Source organism: Oryzias latipes, chromosome 22 (genome assembly GCF_053564925.1).
Source record: "Oryzias latipes strain Hd-rR chromosome 22, Olatipes_Hd-rR_3.1".
NCBI classification, from domain to species: domain Eukaryota; kingdom Metazoa; phylum Chordata; class Actinopteri; order Beloniformes; family Adrianichthyidae; genus Oryzias; species Oryzias latipes.
In genome coordinates, this window is record NC_136258.1 from 18,067,082 (window position 1) to 18,085,474 (window position 18,393).

The 18,393-nt window shown below is 40.6% G+C and overlaps 1 protein-coding gene across 9 annotated transcripts in view; it reads right to left on the bottom strand.

The window, feature by feature from the left end:
* The window catches only part of unc79 (unc-79 homolog, NALCN channel complex subunit), a 34,137-nt gene extending 15,815 nt beyond the window's left edge, over positions 1-18,322 (bottom strand). For all 9 annotated transcript variants that reach the window (XM_078940277.1, XM_078940279.1, XM_078940278.1 and 6 more), the window contains exons 1-23: positions 17,865-18,322; positions 16,567-16,687; positions 13,367-13,680; positions 12,506-12,676; positions 12,279-12,374; positions 12,143-12,198; positions 11,123-11,252; positions 10,375-10,439; positions 9,467-9,555; positions 9,159-9,199; positions 7,507-7,535; positions 6,218-6,447; positions 4,481-4,652; positions 4,153-4,383; positions 3,861-4,051; positions 3,562-3,685; positions 2,822-2,962; positions 2,207-2,422; positions 1,741-1,968; positions 1,347-1,488; positions 1,037-1,116; positions 785-933; positions 554-711 (exon numbers count right to left, since the gene is read on the bottom strand). In XM_078940277.1, the coding sequence (XP_078796403.1) occupies positions 554-711; positions 785-933; positions 1,037-1,116; positions 1,347-1,488; positions 1,741-1,968; positions 2,207-2,422; positions 2,822-2,962; positions 3,562-3,685; positions 3,861-4,051; positions 4,153-4,383; positions 4,481-4,652; positions 6,218-6,447; positions 7,507-7,535; positions 9,159-9,199; positions 9,467-9,555; positions 10,375-10,439; positions 11,123-11,252; positions 12,143-12,198; positions 12,279-12,374; positions 12,506-12,676; positions 13,367-13,680; positions 16,567-16,687; positions 17,865-17,886 (3,196 nt within the window). In that variant the 5' untranslated portion in view covers positions 17,887-18,322. The remainder of the gene's footprint in view (positions 1-553; positions 712-784; positions 934-1,036; positions 1,117-1,346; positions 1,489-1,740; positions 1,969-2,206; positions 2,423-2,821; positions 2,963-3,561; positions 3,686-3,860; positions 4,052-4,152; positions 4,384-4,480; positions 4,653-6,217; positions 6,448-7,506; positions 7,536-9,158; positions 9,200-9,466; positions 9,556-10,374; positions 10,440-11,122; positions 11,253-12,142; positions 12,199-12,278; positions 12,375-12,505; positions 12,677-13,366; positions 13,681-16,566; positions 16,688-17,864) is intronic.
* Positions 18,323-18,393: the final 71 nt, after the last annotated feature.

Consider the following 18,393-nt stretch of genomic DNA (forward strand, 5'->3'; position numbering starts at 1 on the left):
GAATAACCCCCATAATCTGACCACTAGATGGCAGTATATAAGAGGAACTGTACAACTGCAAATTGATGAGATTTAATAAATAATGTTTTGTTTTTTTAAACGCTCTCACATAAATTATTGTACACCATTTAAGTCGTAATTTTGAGTGTAATTTAAACTAAGAAAATGGCTAACTAAAATGTTAATATGGTCAGTGAAATAACATAATTTATCAGTTTGCATTACTTTAGGACATATTTCCAAACAAATAGCTTCAGCTATAAATGTATGTAGTATTTGCTGTATGACAGACTCCACAATTTCCCATAACCCATGTACATCAAGTCTTAGTGAGCTTCTACAACCCCTTTTTCAAGGTCACGAAACTGCTCCCTAGAAATCACATGCAAAAAAACCATCAATCCCACAGATCCTCCCATTCTGCCTTTTTAAGTACTACCGTAACCATAGCAACACAGGCTAGAGGAGTGAGCAGGATGTAGTTTAGGAAGAGCTCATGCAGGGATAACTGCAATCTTATCAAATGAAACACTAAAATACTAATATTTCCCACCAGCTTCAAAGCGTATCTTCCAGTCTTGGTTATTGAAGTTTGTGTTGATCAGGTTCCAGAAGATGTCTGCCCCATGAGGCAGAGAGAGGGCGTGGAGGAGCTGCGGCACAGACAGGGAGGCCAGCTGGCAGAACTCGGACTTCAACATCGACCACAGACTGAAACATAAAGAGTAAAGCTGTGTCGTTCTCAGTTGTGAACAGCAATGGGTTCCTTTACTGCTGTACACACCTGGGGATGAGCATCTTCTCCTGGATGTAAGCCAAAAATGCGGGGTGATCCTTACGGGCGAGGTACAAACACTCGCCATGGAGACACAGGATCTTCAAACAGTTCATCATGTTGAACAGGATGTCCGGCTCCTCAAACTTAGACATTTCCTGGTAACACAAAATAGATGCATGACAACAAAGAAAAGCCAGAGTAATTGTAATTTTAAACCAATTTGTAGTTTGAATTGTGTTTGGGTTTTTTTTTAATTACCTGAAGAACAGTGTAAATAAGCTTTAGCGACACAGGGAGCTGCTGGTAGGAGAACTTTTTGTCTGAAATATTTTTCATGGCTGGAATAAAACAAGAAGATTGTGGCCCTTATCATCCTTTAAATATCAAATTCAATCATCAAACTTTTATGACATTTTTAAAACAATTGAGCAATTCCGAATTTAAAGTTTTAGTATTTTGCAGCCTTGAACAACAAAGTTAAGCGATGTTGAAGCATGTGGTTAAAAATTAGAAAATGCTCTGCTAGTACTAAATATGATATGAAACGTAAAAAGTAATCAGTGCTAACCTATATCCTCTGGAGAATGGTTGCTTGGTTCCTCAGTGTTTGCCCCAGATGGGTTGTCTCCTTCCTCGCTTTCATTCTCTGCCCCGATGGAGAAATCTTTTTGATGCGAGAGTAAGGTTTCCTCCAAACAATCTGTGGGTTCCTGCAGAGACAGTATTGACAGACTTCTATGCAGAGTAATACATCATTTTGGTCAGATTCATAATATAGCTGAGCTCTATGACTTGCTAAATGTTCCTTTATGGTTTTTATACTATATTGTACCATAACTATACTTGGCAGATGGTTGTTTGTCTGTTTGGAAATGAATGGGGACGCAAAGCTAGGGGGGGGTTACTGCAAAGCCATACCTGCTGAATGTTCAAGGTTAATTTATGCATGCAGTGTGTCTCACCACCAGGTTCATCTCATCCCGGGGGGTCAGCCTCTCTAGGAGCTCACAGCCCAGCTGGTAGCACAGAATGCTGGATTGGCACAAGCTGCACTCAAGGGCCTTTTCATCCTTCTGGCAGGTGTGTGAGCCCCCCCACGGGGCCTGGAAGACATTGTTGATGATGCCCACAATATCCTTCCCTAGGCTGCTGTCTAGACCCAGCATCACACCGTCATCCTGAAGCTCCATCTGAAACAGCAAGGGAGGGGGGCGGTTGAGAAAACAGAGTAGCAAAAGTGGAACATGACACAAAAATCTCAGGGTCCCACCTGTGACTATTCTACTGCTCTTTTTTATTTGACTGGATTTAAAATTAGCTATACGATGTGTAAATGAAATATCAGATACCAGGTAAATGTGTCAACATTTGACATAAATAAAAAGATTTCTCATTTTTTGTTTTTGTTTTTTCTAATCAGGCACTTACCTGCTTTAAGATCAGATCAAACATGAGGATAAAACAGCCGAGGTTCATGTCGTCATCATCACAGTCCAGGTCCAGTGCGCAGTGGCCGGTGGCATGACCCAAGTTTTTAAAAGGACTGCAGCGAAGGGGGCTACGAAATGGGCTCCTGAAGGGACTGGGGAAAGGGCTGAGGGTGTTGTGTTGCCCACGGCGTCCTGGATCTGACACCACACTCACCTGTGGTAAAAATTGCCATTTTTTTCTTGGATAGCTATCATAAAGTTCATACTTTTAATATGAGTTTTAGACATTTTAATATACGTTTATATGTTCATTTCTGTTATTAATCTGCATCACACTCGAGTTCAATCAAGCCTACTACAAATGCTATATTTAGAATGTGGCAGTTACCATGGTAACTTCACTAATGACTAGCGAAAAATAAAAAAAGGGGAAGCAAATGTGCCCTTTTTTCCAAAAAGTCATATGAACTAATTTGTCCTGAGGGTGTTACAGCATCTACTGACCACTTGACTGAAATGTTGTACATTTTCCGCCAAAACTTGCATTGCCTAAATAACTGTTGTTGACTCTCCTTTCTTCTGATGTTTTCTTTTCCATCAAGGTCCTGCTCACCCTGCGTGCTTCATTGCTCCCAGACAGATCTGACGCACGTGCTTTTCTCTGATTGGCCAGTTCTTTTAATGAGTTCACTCCATCGGAAAACATCCCGATCAGCAGCTGAAGAGGAACCACGATGTCGAGCTCTGACAACACCTGCATTGCACAAAACAGGAGGAGAAAAAAGTCCCATTCACAGAAACTTCTACGTTTTTCAAATAACTTTCTAGATCATGTTTTTAGAAAACAACAACTTGAAAATATTTTACAAATATACCTATAAATTCAATTCAAAATATCAACCAAGATTATTACTCTTCACCTCCATTTAAATTCAACTCCACATAAAAACTGATGACCAAGACTAGAAATAGAAGTGTAAATAATAATGTCAGATTGGAAATATGCCCAATGTGATTTAGGTGAAGAAAAGCACCATAGGGACACATTCACCACAATTTAACCCTCTAAAATTAATATGATGTATTTTCTGAGAGTACATAAGAAATAGTCTTTTGATCACAGTTGCAACAAAAACCTTAAATCAGACCCATGGGTGGAGTGCAGCGTACTGTTAATTCAAATAAAATAAAATCCCACCTATGGCACTTGGTCTCATTCTGTAACCAAGATCCACATTCAGCAGAGCCATGGCCCAGACTTCAACACTCTTACAAGCTGTTCAGTTCACACTCACAGTGGACTGAGCTGCAGGACCCGTGGCAGACAGAATGAGTTTGAGTGTGGGAGCTTACATGCAGCCACAGAAGAGCTTGCTCCTGGACAGACGCAGGGTAGCCAGAGAATCTGCAACTAATGAAGCCAAACATTTCCTCCATGGAGAAGGGCAGGGGGCACAACTCGATGTCAAACATCTTGCTGCATGGGGGAAAGACACCCACAGAGCAGTTTTATCACAATTAAAATTAGACATCATGCCCTTCTGCTTCCACTTATTCATACATTTTGACCAAAGATCCATGTATTTTTGTGTGATCTAAAATTAATAGTTTCATTTGCTGTTTTTATTCTTTGAAATAGATGACGAAAGTACCTAAGCACTTCCCGGAACTCCTTGAGCTGGCTGTCTGGTACCTCGGTGCGGATAGCCTCCAGCCACTCAGGAATAAAGCACTCCCAGAGTGGCTGACTGATGACGTTGTATGGTATCAGACACAGTATACGGTTCAGACCCTCTTTCAGCTGTGTCACTGTGCTACAAGACTTGTCCCAGTAGCCTCCCACCTACGAAGAAGCATGCAAAAAGAGGTGATCTGTCCTCAAATGCTTTACCTTACTACTCCTATAATCTTGATTATAATTTTTTCCAGTTTTCTTTTTCTTACTCTGGCAAATTCTACAGGTTTGGGCAGCAGACACATGACCATGACATCAAAGCGCACTTCACACACAGTCTTCAGCCATTTTGTGACAAACTGTGGCTTCAGCTTTTCCACCAGGCTTCCTACTTCATCATCCATCATGTAGGCAGTGGAGTGAAACCACTGGAAAACCATGCTGACCAGTCGAGCCAGGCTCTCCGTGGGCGTGTTCTCGTTGGGGGGGCACAGACTTACCTGGAGATGTAAAACACACGCACAGAAATAAAATGAGAGAGCTGTGCACATCCTTTCCCACCCCCTCTTGGTATTGACAGACAGAGGGATTACACACCAGGAACCAGATGCCAAATTGACTAAGGAGACGCTGGTCATGCTGGTCGTCTTCCTTGTTATCAAACTCGATGTTGTCAAGAGAGTGGTGAGAGGCAGACAGGCCCATCTGACGACGCCTGTTTAGCTCAAACTCCCGCTGTTCAGCGTGGATTTCTGCCTCCTTCAGAAGACTGAGAGTCCATGGAAAGTTCAGAAAAACAGTGAGAAAAATTAACCACACTAAAACTTTATTTAAATACCAGTATGTTAAAAGAAAGCTAAAGTCTAAATCTTGTTATTTTAGCAAACACAACCTCATCTCAAATAAATTGTACTATTTTACTCATTATTATCCGAAAAATTGAAAATAAATGCGTGAGAAAAAAGTACCCTTAGTGCTTTAATATGTTTATGTATGGAAAAATGATTTAAAGTGATTGAAATTTAAGCTAACAACAGGCTATGTCAACAGGTTTGCATTCAATGACACTCAAAGGTTTAAGGTTTTGTTGTGCCTTTTTTAAAGCTTTTTAAGCCTAATTTAGTAAAATGAACTGCCAAACCACCTAGGGCAGGAGTATCAATGCATCCAGGCCTCGAGGGCCGGCCTCCTGCTGGTTTTCCAGAAATCCTGCCTCATCTGCTTCTGATTACCTGGATCAGGTGTTATGGGCCAAAATGGAGCTTCAATGGCAATTGGTTGGAAAACGAGTAGGACAGCTGCCCTTGAGGCCTGGAGTTTGACACCCTGGATCAAGAGTGTACCCTGCCTTAGTCCAATGGTGGCTGGAACAGGCTCCAGCAACCCCATGACCCTGAACGGGATCATGTTTAAGATTTAGAAAATGGATGGATGCATGGATTTCATGGCTGTTCACCTTTCAGCACATCCCCTTAGGGGTCACCACAGCAAAACAGTTTTCAATGATCTCCACATTATGTTTGGCAGAAGGTTTTCACCTGGGATACCCTTCCTGACACAACCCTGTATTTTATTTAGACTGGGGACCATCACAGGAAAACCAAGCCCCCCTTGTGGAGACATAGGTAAGCATGAAGGGTCTGACCCACAGCTCTCCACGCCCCTTGGGATACAAACTGTAGTTTCCCATGTGCCAGCTCTGTTTGTTTATTTGGTTTGTTCCTGTATGTATACATTTTTACAAATAAGGTCGTCTTTTTGTGAGTCCTGCCTCACTTCCTGTATCATGCCTGTATTTTGATTTCAGTAAAAAATTCAATCCTTCAACTGACTTAATTCAGTTGGATGGTCATTGCCACTACTCACCATAGTCCTACCCAGTAACTATATGTAACCGATGTGGGTATATTATGTGTATACTTTATATTTGTTCAAGGAAGTCATATGTAGAACACAATATTGCCAGATTTGAAATTGTTAAGTCATGTTCAGAGGAGGAATAGTGGCAAACTCAATAAAATAATCCTGAGGTTAGAGCTGCCAGACGGAAGGATGAAAAAAAAAACAAAGATGAGATTTATGGATGCAGTGAAAGAAGGGATGAAAGAGAGAAAAAGATGCAAAGGATAAGGTGAGGGGGAGTCAGATGATTCACTGTGAGCAGCTGAGAGCAGAAGGAGATCACTACGTTCTAATGAATGAAGCTTTTAATTAAAAGAGAACACGTTTTGTAGAAGACTGATAAGAAAATGCGGTATTCTTGTCTTGCAGTCCCAATGGAGCTTCACAGGCTTTTATCTTGCGACTGTGACGTTCGCACAACCCTGTACTGACCTTATAACAGCCTCTACAGTGCACACCAGCTCCTCCGCTCCACACTCTCGGGTGTTGATGGGTGGAGGTGAAGTCTGGTATAGATGGGTCTCCGCCGCAGCCCCCACCTCGCTGCTGTGGTGGTTGACATGGCAACGCTTGCAGTAGCGGACAGGCCGGTTGCCATGGCGCCCGCAGCAGCCAGCTGAGAAGCAGGTGACCACAGCCCTCCTGACATGAGAGCTACAGTTCTACAGTTGATGAAGCCAAGACAAGGACAGCAGGAGAAAACACTTTACTTTGGTTTCAATTGATAAAAGAAGCAGCAAACACTCCTTTGTCAAAAACTTCTCTAAAAGTACAACTTTTCCAGATACTTGTTTAACAGTCAATTTTATCGAAAAGAATCTGAGAAGGGAGCTTGATTTGTGAACGTTTTCAGGAATAGAAACGGTCTTGATGTCCCCACAGTGTCTCACATTTCTAAAAATAAAAAGGACTGCGCTAGAGAGGCAACCTAATCTGATCCGCCTCTAATCTTGTGCTATTAGAGAGATGCACTGCTCCATATCAAATTAACATGTCTGTCATCTGATTGCGAGTCCTTTCATTCATCGATTTGGCTTTTGACAATAAAATACGCTGCTCCTCTGTGCAGTTTTTTCTGTGCTTGTCTAAATTGAGCTATTTTAAAACATTGTTTTAGGTTAAATTACATTTAGGTTAATAAAAACAGACAAAGTTCAGACTTTTCAGAGACTGAGGCTGTGGAATATGAAAAGCCTACAATTTCCATAAACAGCACAGGACGGCTTTTCATTTTCCTGATATCATACAGAGCACAGTTTACCTGTGTCTCCTTAGAAACAGAAATGCACATTAGTAGATATGTATAAGGCACCAGCAGTTTCATTTAAAATGGTTTGGTCCATGCATACAAACCCCCCTGTGGATAATAAACGGTTCATTTATAGCAGACTATTTACAGATTATTAATTATTAAATGGCTGTATTTTTGGTTTGACTGAGACAAAAAAAGTTTTATTTGAAATGTGGATTTTAGATATGTATTTAAATTTAAAAAGTTGATATTAAATGGCAGTAATTGAAATTATTGCCCAAATGTAAGAATGCAGGTTACACCAATAATACAGCTTTTATACAATATTTTTTTTTCTCTTGAACAGACATGAGAGAGTAAGAAACAGAATTTCAATTCATTGCATGTGATGCAAATGTGAAGAGAATCGACAATAAAGTTGACTTTGACTTGACTTTGATCTATTTATGATCAAATCATATAGTCTTACCTTCTTTTGACAAATGGCAGATATCTCTGCTGCAGAAAAACACAACAACAATAAATAACCTGCATATCACATTAACATTTGGAAATATGTCTTTTGCACTCTAATTAAACAGCACTTGAATGTGATGACTGTAGCTGTCTGTGATAAGCAGTTAATTGGTCAGCATCCCAGGTTTTACAGTACTTGCCCCATTAGACCCCACTTTGCTCCAAAATAAAAAAAAAATATCAATAAAGCACTGAATACAAAAAGGAACAGTGTCTTAAATACTGTTATGCAGTTCTTTTTTCTAAAATACATAACTTATGTCAAGTTCAATTTGACGTAGAAATGGTTAAGTCAGAGCTCATGTTGTCTCATTATTTTGCACTTGACATCCAAAGCATTGTTTGCTATTAAAATTAGATATTTTCGGATCATGCATAAAGTTGCCTGTATATGAGCTTAAAATTTTTTCTTTTGAAAAGAAACATCGGGTAAAAACTTTGAGTTTTCAAATTGAAAAAGCACAGGAATGATGTGTTTTGAACCAGTAAAAACATCAAATACTGCTTGTTCATATGCATGCAAGGAAAAGAACCACGCATCAAACTGAAGCATGGTGGGGGAAATGTCATAATTGGAAATTGTTTCCCAGTGAGGAAATAAAATTGGTGTCTATTAGTATGCTATAAATTCTACATATTGTCAAAATGAGAATAAAAAATGTTATTGTTTACAGTTTAATTTGTTTAAATCCTAAATTCTAGGAACTTCACTATGAAAAAATGGCTGGACTTAAATCCAAATGAAACTCTGGAGATTCATAAACATTAATTCCTCCAGACAATAAAAGCTTTGAATGATCAAAGTTTCAGTTTATCCAATGGAGGACCTTTCTGTTGGGAGTTTGCATATTCTCCCTGTGCATGAGTGGGTTTTCTCCTGGGACTCTGGCTTCCTCCCAACATCCAAAAACATGCTTCATAGGTTAACTGGTTATACTGTTCCTAGGCGCCCTGTCCAGGGTGTACCCTGCCTTGGCTCACAATTGGACGGGTCAGGCTCCGGCAGACCCGAAAGAGACAAAACGGGTTTAGAAAGTGGATGGATGGATAGTTAATCCAATTTGTAAATAAATTCTATCTCTAGTAAAACCAATGAATGGGAATGATCACTAAGACAGTTTCCCAAGGTTGATGATTTTGCTTTTCATATTTTTTCAGTTTAAATAAACCAAATGGTCAAAAGAAACATGTAATGGGAAGTTAAATTGTCAGGATTGAAATGCTTTTTGTGCAACGATTCGTCATTTGTTTGCTGAAGGCCACAGTGAGAAAAAAAAACGGTAACCCTAACAAGACTGGAAATAGCTCATCAGTTTATCTCTGCCTATGAGCCCTAAACTTCCTGGAAAACACACCAATCTGATTATACTAATCACTGTGACTGCAGGATGGGTGGGTTTTGTTATCTACCGATGCTCATTAACATATGTTTTAACTGTAGAACTTCATGCAATAATGCAATCGAGACAAAATAATTTTATTTTTGTGTTTTAGCAATGATAAACACTTTTTGACACAAGTGAAGCTTTTTATATTGTCTTTCTGGTTTTATAAGACAACAGACTTTCATAAATAAATTCAAAAACCTTCTGTGTTTTTGCTCACCTTGAGGCAAAAGGACATCAACAAGCCATTCAGCATGATCCCTGTAAAGGTTAAATAGATATTTAAGTATGACTCAAGGGGGACAACACTAGAATACCAAAGGTCTTAACAAAAATTAGAAGGCCCACAATGACAGGAATTGTCAATGATTACATTTTGGTGAAAGTAGAAGGAGGTGGATTCATGTTTTTGCTGTGTTGAATATATTAGGAGTGTGAAAGAATGATGTAAAATTTGTCCCTGGGTTAAATATGAGTGAAGACTGACTGTGGATCTGCAAAACTGAGGATAAGAAAGATTTAACGTACCCAGCTATCCTCTGGCTGCACTCCTCACATATATAAAGAGGAGGGGGCTTATCTCCCAGAGCAACAGAGAGCGTAGGATCAATACACATCTGCAACAGTAATAGACAGTGTTAAAACAAAACAACGTTTTTTAAAGATAAATTGATCAGCCCTTATTTTTAAGGGTTTTTTTATGACATACAAAAAAAACAACATGTCATACTCTGATTTATCAGAGGAATGTTACTCTTGATAAAGTTCAAACAATGTTAACATTTAACTTGACTTTAAAATGACCCATATGTTCATATTTTTAGGTGTATTGTACTATAAAAACAGAAACACATGTGACACGACAGTTCTCTCCTCTGTAAGGATGACTGACTGCATATGCTGCACCCCATTTTCCAGCAACCTGTGCCTGCCCCTGTGTTAAACGCTCAAGGCCTCAGTGTTCAGATGGTGCTTTGTGATTTACTGTGCTCACTTGATTCCATCCCTATCCTCAAGGGCTCGCGTGGGGTCAATGCTTCCAATTAAGCCCCCCACCCCCACCGCCACAATGCCTTCTTGCTCCCAGTAATTGAAATCTGGGCTCTGTCCACGCTCCTTCTTCCAACTCAGTTTTGAGCGCAGGAGAGGTACAGGAAGTGCAGATGATGAAGTTGAGGTGCAGCAGCTGGCAAGGGGAAAGCTGATCGAATATGTGATCCCATGTTTCCATAATGATTTATTTATCAAGAGTCGAACAAAAGCAAATCTGCCGGTGTGCACGGTTGGACTTGATGAAGTCTTCTTACAGGAGCATTTTTGATACAGTGTAAAGGCACTTTTGAAAACACAGTTACTATACTCCATGTGAAAAAACATGTTGGATTTCTGTCAAGTGCATTGCTTTGAGATGCAGTTTTTTTTCTAGCAATAGTCACCTTAACAGCAGGTTTATTGATGGCATTGTGGCACTCAATGTGTTGACAATGGATGGGATTCCAGGCTGAACAAGGAGAAAGAGGTCATACAGAAGTTTGGAAACAGAGGAAAAGCTCAAATCAGTGGGTTTAGATTAAACAGGTACGGTAATCAGTCTAAAGCTACGTTCACACCACCCTCTGCAATGCACGTGTAAGCGGCCAGTTCCATTGAAAAGTCCATGTAAACGCGTGTAAATGCACATTTTGGGCTTCCCTGTTCAAAACTCTCACATTCACACGTAACTGCACACGTTTGAAGACTGTTTTGGGGCTCTAAGAACAGAACGCAACCTATGTTGAATATTAAACCAGGCCTAACTTTAACCAATCAGGGACTTGGATTGAGTAGTGGCGTATGGATGGCGTCCCTTTTAATTTCTTGAAGTGCCAACTGTTTGAAAATGGATCATAAAGGAGAAATTAATAAATACGGTTTGTGCCCTGCCTGAATTATATGACACCAATTCTTCTATTTATCGGAATAGAGCTGTGAAAAAAAAAATCTTGAGCAAGATTTGCACCAAGCCTCTTCCAACAGGGGAAAAAGAAAACGAAGAAGAAGCCCCTCCATGCTTGTCCAGTGTGAGCACCATGAACTATACTCTCGTTCAAGAACCCTCGTTTAGCACGTTCTTGAATGCACGTCACATGCCCGGTGTGTCCATAGCTTTAGAAGCACTAGGGCAGCAGAAAAAGAGAATCTGACCCGTGTACTGGAGGCCTCTGTATTCACTGATGGCTCCTGGTGGTTTCAGATTGGGCCAATAATGAAACAGCATCTGCACAGCTGCAGGTTTTACTTGGGATGGCCCGTACGATATGACATAAAGCAAGTCCTGCAATGTCACAGTAAAAATATGAAAATTATTGACGGGAAGTATCATCCAAAAAAAAAACAACAATGTGGACATGTAACTGTATTATTTTAAATTTTTGTTCAATTTCATCATTAAAAAACAACTATCTGAAGGTGAAATATCCATGACTTGGCTGATTCTAGGTTTAAACAACTCAAACATCCAGGGCCTCCTTTCTTGTAGTTATTTCATCAAGCTCCAAATGTTCTCAGTGGGTAATAGGTTTAGACTCCAGGCAGGTCAGGATGGTGTTAATAAGGCATATGGTCCCCCAGATTCTGATTCACCACACCAGGGGAATCTCCAATTTATCTGAGTCTTTCTAGATGATCTTGCTCCGAGAGTCAGACAAAATTCCCACATTTTGTTTGTTTGAGGTCTTTTGTTCACTTCACTTGTTTAAAAAAACAATTGTGCTTTTTATGTATTTTTTTATATTTCGATATTGCTGAAAAAATATACAACTCATCATTCTCATCAGAACTGCTTTCAAAGGCACTGATACCAATCATCGTATTGCAACCTATTTTAATTTTTTTTTTATTCCAAAGTGCCCAAATTTTAAAACTGAGTTTTCTTTGCTGCAAGATTGCCTGAGTGTTAGCAGATGAATAGATAACAATAATATAACTATCTTAGCAAAAAGATCAGCAAAAAATAAGACGATTAAATAACTGAAAACAGGTAGATGTGCTTGGGCGTAATTCTGTGCTCAATGTATAGTCTTTTATGGTCTTCTTGAAAAGATAACATTGAATAACTTGAAATTAAAACAAGACATTATGCTTCCAGTGGTCTATACCAGACTTATCAACTCCTCCATCTATTGGGAAGTTTGTGTCTGCTTCAAATGTGTGAACGAAATGTACCTTCCAGACTTCCTGTTTGTGCTTCATCAGACACTCCAACAACTGACAGTGATAAACTAAGAAGAGGAGGAGATCCAAATAAACAGAGAGGATTTGAATTTCAGCATAGGCAGTGACGGTGACCAAGAAAACCTACCTGGGTTTGAGGTGTACTGCATTGCAATCATGAGCATAGACGAAGCCGACAAATTGACATAAGCTGGGACTCCGCCTTCCTTTCTCGTAGAGCCCACTGGAAAAAGGGGAGGGAGAAAAGCTTATCTTTGCAGGGAAAATAAATATCCTTATGTATTTAATCAATATGTGATCATTCAGACGACTCACATCTGTTTTTCTGATGCTTTTGTACATGGTTTTACTCACATATCGCCATCGGGAGGAAAGATGTGCTCAGGTACTCAATGATGTCTTTATGGAGGAAAGGGGGAAATGTGGCTAATGTGGAGATCATAGTGTAGGGCAAAGTGCTGAGGATATCATCACTGAGAAAGGGTAGTAGGCAAGCTGTTGTGTAAAATATAGACTGTCCCAGATCTGATGGGAAAAGGAGAGAGCAAAATAGACAAAAAAAAAGACATACACAAACACATATTCAATCAACTGTACATGCAGTATTTACATACCGTATGTACATAGCATGTCAAAGTTTTATAAAACTCAGAGTTCAACAGTAAAACAAGGAAAGTAAAAGAACATTTTAGCATTAGCGACTGGAGTTAGCAAGACCTTTCTTTCAGAAATTTCTAAGGTAACGTTCACTCCTAAGAAAAGCTAAAAAATCTATGAGCTTTCATGCTTTCAAGCTTTTTTAAGAAAACAAAAGTTGAAATATTTATGACATATAAGAGCACTGACTTTGAGGCAGCTTTATACAACACAGTGAACATTCTCTAAAGTCATCCCCTCCTTTAATCTTTTTTTTATTACATTTCCCATTGTTTTTCAGTACACAAGTAAACATTTCTCCCACATAGTTGAACAAACATGCATTCAGGTATGATACACAGAAGAAAAGGCCAATTTATTTCAGGTATTTCCAATGGCTTATGACGGTTGACAGGATCCAGCGTGCTCCCAATCACCCCATGCATCCCTCAAGATCCTCAGCAGGACTTCTCTCCTCCCGTTACAAAAAAGGCCAAAAAAAGCAGCAGTGGCTTCATGCAGGCCAGGCGGCTCGTGGATGATGATGACAAACAGTGGTGCACTTGGGCCTTGACTCACCATGCTGACCGTGCTGCAGCAGGGGCACCAGGTCAAGCAGGGTCACGAGGGTCACATAGAGGCCCTGATAGTCCAGAGAGGGGTACTCTGAGAGCTGAGCGTCCCGACTCTGCTGCCCCTGCCCCCCGCGGTCTGACGGGGCATCGCGCAGAACGCTGTAAAGGAGGGAGCGAGTAACTGTAGGGTTGATGGAACTGACTTGTGGTCTTAGAGATGGGGTGAGTGGGAATGGCACAGGAAAAAGACACATGGTCATGGGCACGGCCAAATTGGAAGCTTCCTGGTTCTCCTTCCTGCCTGTGCGGGACAGAATGCTGCTCCGGGGGCGGGGAGGGGAGGGGAGGGGAGGTGGGAGAGGGGAACAAGGGAAAAAAAGAGACAACAAAGACACAAAAAAACAGCACATTACATTGAAATGGCACTACAGAGACAGCGTAAATAGAAAAAAACAAACCCAGATAAACCCCACATAGGATGCAGTGTCTCACTATTTTTGTACAGAAATGAAAGCATGGGTAATTTGCTCGCTGCTTTGTCTGTTCCAAATGACTTCATTTCAACCACTTTTAGTTTGGACTTGCTTTCCATTTTTAAACAAAACCAACGAGGAAAAAAACATGACCACAAACTGCAATGATCACTGCATCTCATGCGTATCTGGTGACAAGGAGCAAAAATATAAAAAATGGCATGTTTTCAGTGGCAACCCCATACTTCTCCAAAAACAGAAGGGACACAATAGCAAAGAAAGCACTGTCCCTCGGTGAATGCCATCTTCCAATCAGCAAAGTCACTGGATGCTATGCAGAAAGCCCAATGAGCCATGAAATGCAATTTACTGTGAAATTTCTTTGCGTTTAGTGGGGCTGTCAAGGATGGGAGTGACACCAAATTGGTTCGGGAAAATACAGAGGTGGCACTTTTGAAACATGCTTGAGCCTGTAATAAACATGTGTGTGAGGTTAGATCAAGAGCTCCTAGATCACAGCACATGTTTATTGCACCAGAGAAATAATGTCCGTATGCATACTTTATGATACTGCACCAGTATCATCGGAGTAAATAATGAGATCCAACAGGCATATGGATTCAGGTTTCTAAAATAAATGTAACAACTAATCTACAGTAGAGAAAAAACTAGAATGACAAAGGAATAGGTTGTATCAAAGGGGAGATGACTGGTAAGTATCATGTTTGTGAGCTAATGCAGGATGGACAATTGTGTTTGCTGTCCCCTGGGGAAGGTGGTGGACATATTGGACTTTAAGAAAGGGAAAAACAAAAGCAAAAACTAGTTGGGTTGAGTGTGGAGCATCTAGGGTGAAGGAAGAGGGGAAAGGAGGGGCCAGAGAGCATTGCTCTATTTTTTTTTTGCATGGTTATCAAAGAGCTAAGCTGTTCTATCAGGCAAATGGTTGTGATTTATCATGAGAGCCCAGATTATAGATAAATATCTACTACAGTTGTCTTTTTTTTAAAGAACACTCAAAAATTACATTTGGAGCTCCAAGGCAAGTGAGAAAGGGGATTGCATTGAAATTGTTCGACATGGTGTTGGATGAATAATGTTGAGCACCAGAACATAGTATTACAACATGTGACCGATCCCCTCAAAGTGATACTCTAAGATTTTAGTCAGCGACGGTTTGTTATAAAACTCATTAAAGGACTAAGTCGCAAAAGCAGACTATACCTCAGAGTATGACTTTTTCACCGCCTGTTTATAATAGAGACAACATCTTCAATTTGAACAATGAACATAGACAAAAACAGACCCGCTCACACACGTACGCTAGACATTCAAAAAACACACATATGTGCACGCAAACACATACACACACAAACATTTGCATATGACAAGTAACACATGTAGAAATGCACAGACATATGACGTACATTTACTGTCAAACCCTGCCCTGTCAACTGTGTGCATGACTTAAATTGTGGAATATGTGTATGGTCAATTGCTAAACTTTTCTCCAAATAATTATGCACTACAGTTTCCCATTTTGTTGTGAATGAGGCACTTAGGAAACAGATCAACTATTTTTGCTTTGCAGCCTTCTTTTTCTAATCTTCTAACCAACAGTGCATGAATCAACAACCTCAACTGACCACTCATCTGTCCGGAAAAAAAATAAAATAAAATGACACATGCCTGCTCCACTTTTCAAGGCTCACTACTTCTAACTCTGTCTTTCTTACCATGTTTTCCTTCACTCAGTGCCTTAGGAGGCACAGGTGCAAGAATAATCTCAGAGTCCCTGCTGAGGAAACAACGTTGTTCTAATGGCAGGCAGAGTGATTTTCCCTGCATATCTTATGCTAAGAGGTTGGGCTTTGGGAAAATATTGAGGCTGTGGTGAGAGCGGACTCCTGCTGAGTGATTCTCATCTTAGTCTGAGAATTCTTTCCCTCAGAGACAAAATCGTTACTTGAGTTCACACTGATTCCCACAGATGCAGCCCTTGTCACGCTCAATCAGTGCCGTGAGAGGCCATGTTTTTAACAGCACAGTGATTGCTGGTGCTTGGCAGCCCCTCACCAATGTAGGAAGTATCCAGATACCCTGCAGCAGATAAATAATCCTTTCGAAGCTGAGGAATAAAGCACCAAATCTAGGCCAGCTGCCAATCTCTAATAGATTGTTCCCAAAATGATTAAACTAGTGCTACTTTCGCAAAAAATTGCTAAAAAAAATAACAGCGCAATACCAAAATATCTCTTCATTAGTTTAACATCATTTTAAAGAATAGGACGTGTCTAAAATGTCTGCCTTCTTGACCTGTTGTAGAAAAAAACATTCCTTTCCTTCTTCGAGCTTTCAGATAACCCAAGAGAGCAGGCTGACCCTGCGGCTGCAAAGCTGGAGAAGCCAGCCCCGCAGGAAAGGACATGGAAGCAGATTGCCCAAGGGAGGCATTCATCTAGCAACTGGCCGCTGAATCAATAACCATCACGGACCTATCCGTCTTTACTTATGCTTCAGAACAACACCATAACACCAATACAGCAGAACAGGCATGGTAACTCATATTTAGCATTAATTTTCTATCAGAACATTTAATCTTGAGGCTTTTATTTTGGAAAAATGTGCAGAGATAACCTGGTGTGAGTAGTCTCATCTGCTGGTGAAGGAAGCTATAGGTGTTTAGCTAAGTCTGTGAATTCATCTGATGACTCTGGAACGGGTTACTTACCTGAGCAGCGTTTGGGAAAAGTATTTCAGTGTGTTTGCAATGTCTGTTCCGGAGGGCACAGGATAAATATTGTGTTGCACACGGTTGTGATACTCTTGCAAGTATCGTATCTTAGAGGCAACTAGACAAAATAAAGAGCAGAGTAGATCAAACAAAGCAAATCAACACGGTAGCAAATCCTGTTCTTAGCAGAATATATGCAGCTGCGCAAGAGCACAAATAAAAACACTGTGTGTTTCTCCTGTTGCTTGGCTGCGACCCAAGTGTGTCGCTCCGCCGTATATATAGAACATGAGTGTTTTAATTATCAAGTTAAACAAAGAGTCCATGTTCCCATGGCTCTCTGGCCTTAACCAGGTGACCTTTATGGTGCAGCAGTTAAGTCACAGGAAGCCTCAGAGGAGACAGTAACCTATTGCTTACAGAAATACACTTATGAACAAAAGGTTGTCAGTTCAAGTCCCAAGACAAACTGAAAAGAATGTGCTCAGCTTGAGCATGAGAGGGGCTTCCCTGCCTTCAAACATGCAGCAGCACCGAGACCAGCTGGCCCCTTCCTGTTGAACTAGCTCCATGTTGTGTCAGATGTCACTTTTGCAATGGCTAATTAAGACTTCAAAAAAAGCTGATGTGGGGAACACATGACCCATATTCAGTGACTTTGATGTTTAGCTTCCAGTCTGACCTGTAAAGCAAACTGTGGCTTGAGTTTAGGCGGCCACACAGCACAAGTGCCTCATTTTTCAATGCAAATAGACATCTTTGGTTATGTATTTTGAAATTCTGATGTCTAAGTAAATGGAGGTGTGTGGGGACACCCATTTTTAAAGCAATAAAATAAATGATAAAAAGAGGGGGGGGGGGTTGGAACATATTTAAATTCTAATCAAGTCTTACGGTCTTACATACAATCAAGTCGACCTTGAGACCATCCCGATTTTGCCCTCCATTCCCCAGTCACGTCAATCAAAAACAAAAAGAATTACAGCAATTATAACAGGTCTCATTTTCATTCCAAAAAAAGGATAGCGCATTTCTTTTTCCACCCATAGCCTAAAAAGGCAGAAACAGTGGCTGTCTCTGCGCACTGAAACCTCCAGCCGCAGTGAGAGGACGTGTTGCAACCTGCCTTGGCAACCGCGATTTCATCACCAAGGACAGCTCCCCGTTTTTTTCGCGTTCTTGCTCATGACAAAAAGAGAAGGGAGCAAAAACATAACAAAAATCCACGTTTCCCGCTTCCACCGAGCGCTTTCGCAAAGAAAACAGGAAAAACACACACAAAAAGCCGTACTTACACTGCTCTGCCTTGGTAGACATTTTGCAGACACTTGGAGAGACATAAAACCAAGACTGTCAATTGATTTCCCAGCTTTTTCTTCCACCCTCTTTCTCCGACGTTCCTCAGAAGCGAAAAAGTGGAAATACCTCCTTGCAGCCAGACTAGGCACGGCTTGATTGTACCACTCGGCGGAACGGATCTTGTTGCGGTTGGCGTCGTTTTCCTGCTCGTTTTTAAATGCCATTCACGGACAAACCCCTTGTTGAATCCTATTTTTAAACTCGACAATTACATCTCTTTGACGCACAGAAAAAAAAATCAACTATATGTCATATTTCTGTCACACCTTTCCAAATGGACTGATCCAGCTTTGACAAATTGTCATTCAAAATTTGCAAGAAACGATTCCTTATCTGAAGCAGAGCAAAAACACTGTGCGTTTGCCTCCGTATCCCTGTGCATCTGCTGCATGTAAAAGATGCATATAAAACGTGCAACAGATGGTTGTCACACAGTTCATGTCTTGGACAAAATACACTAATGTA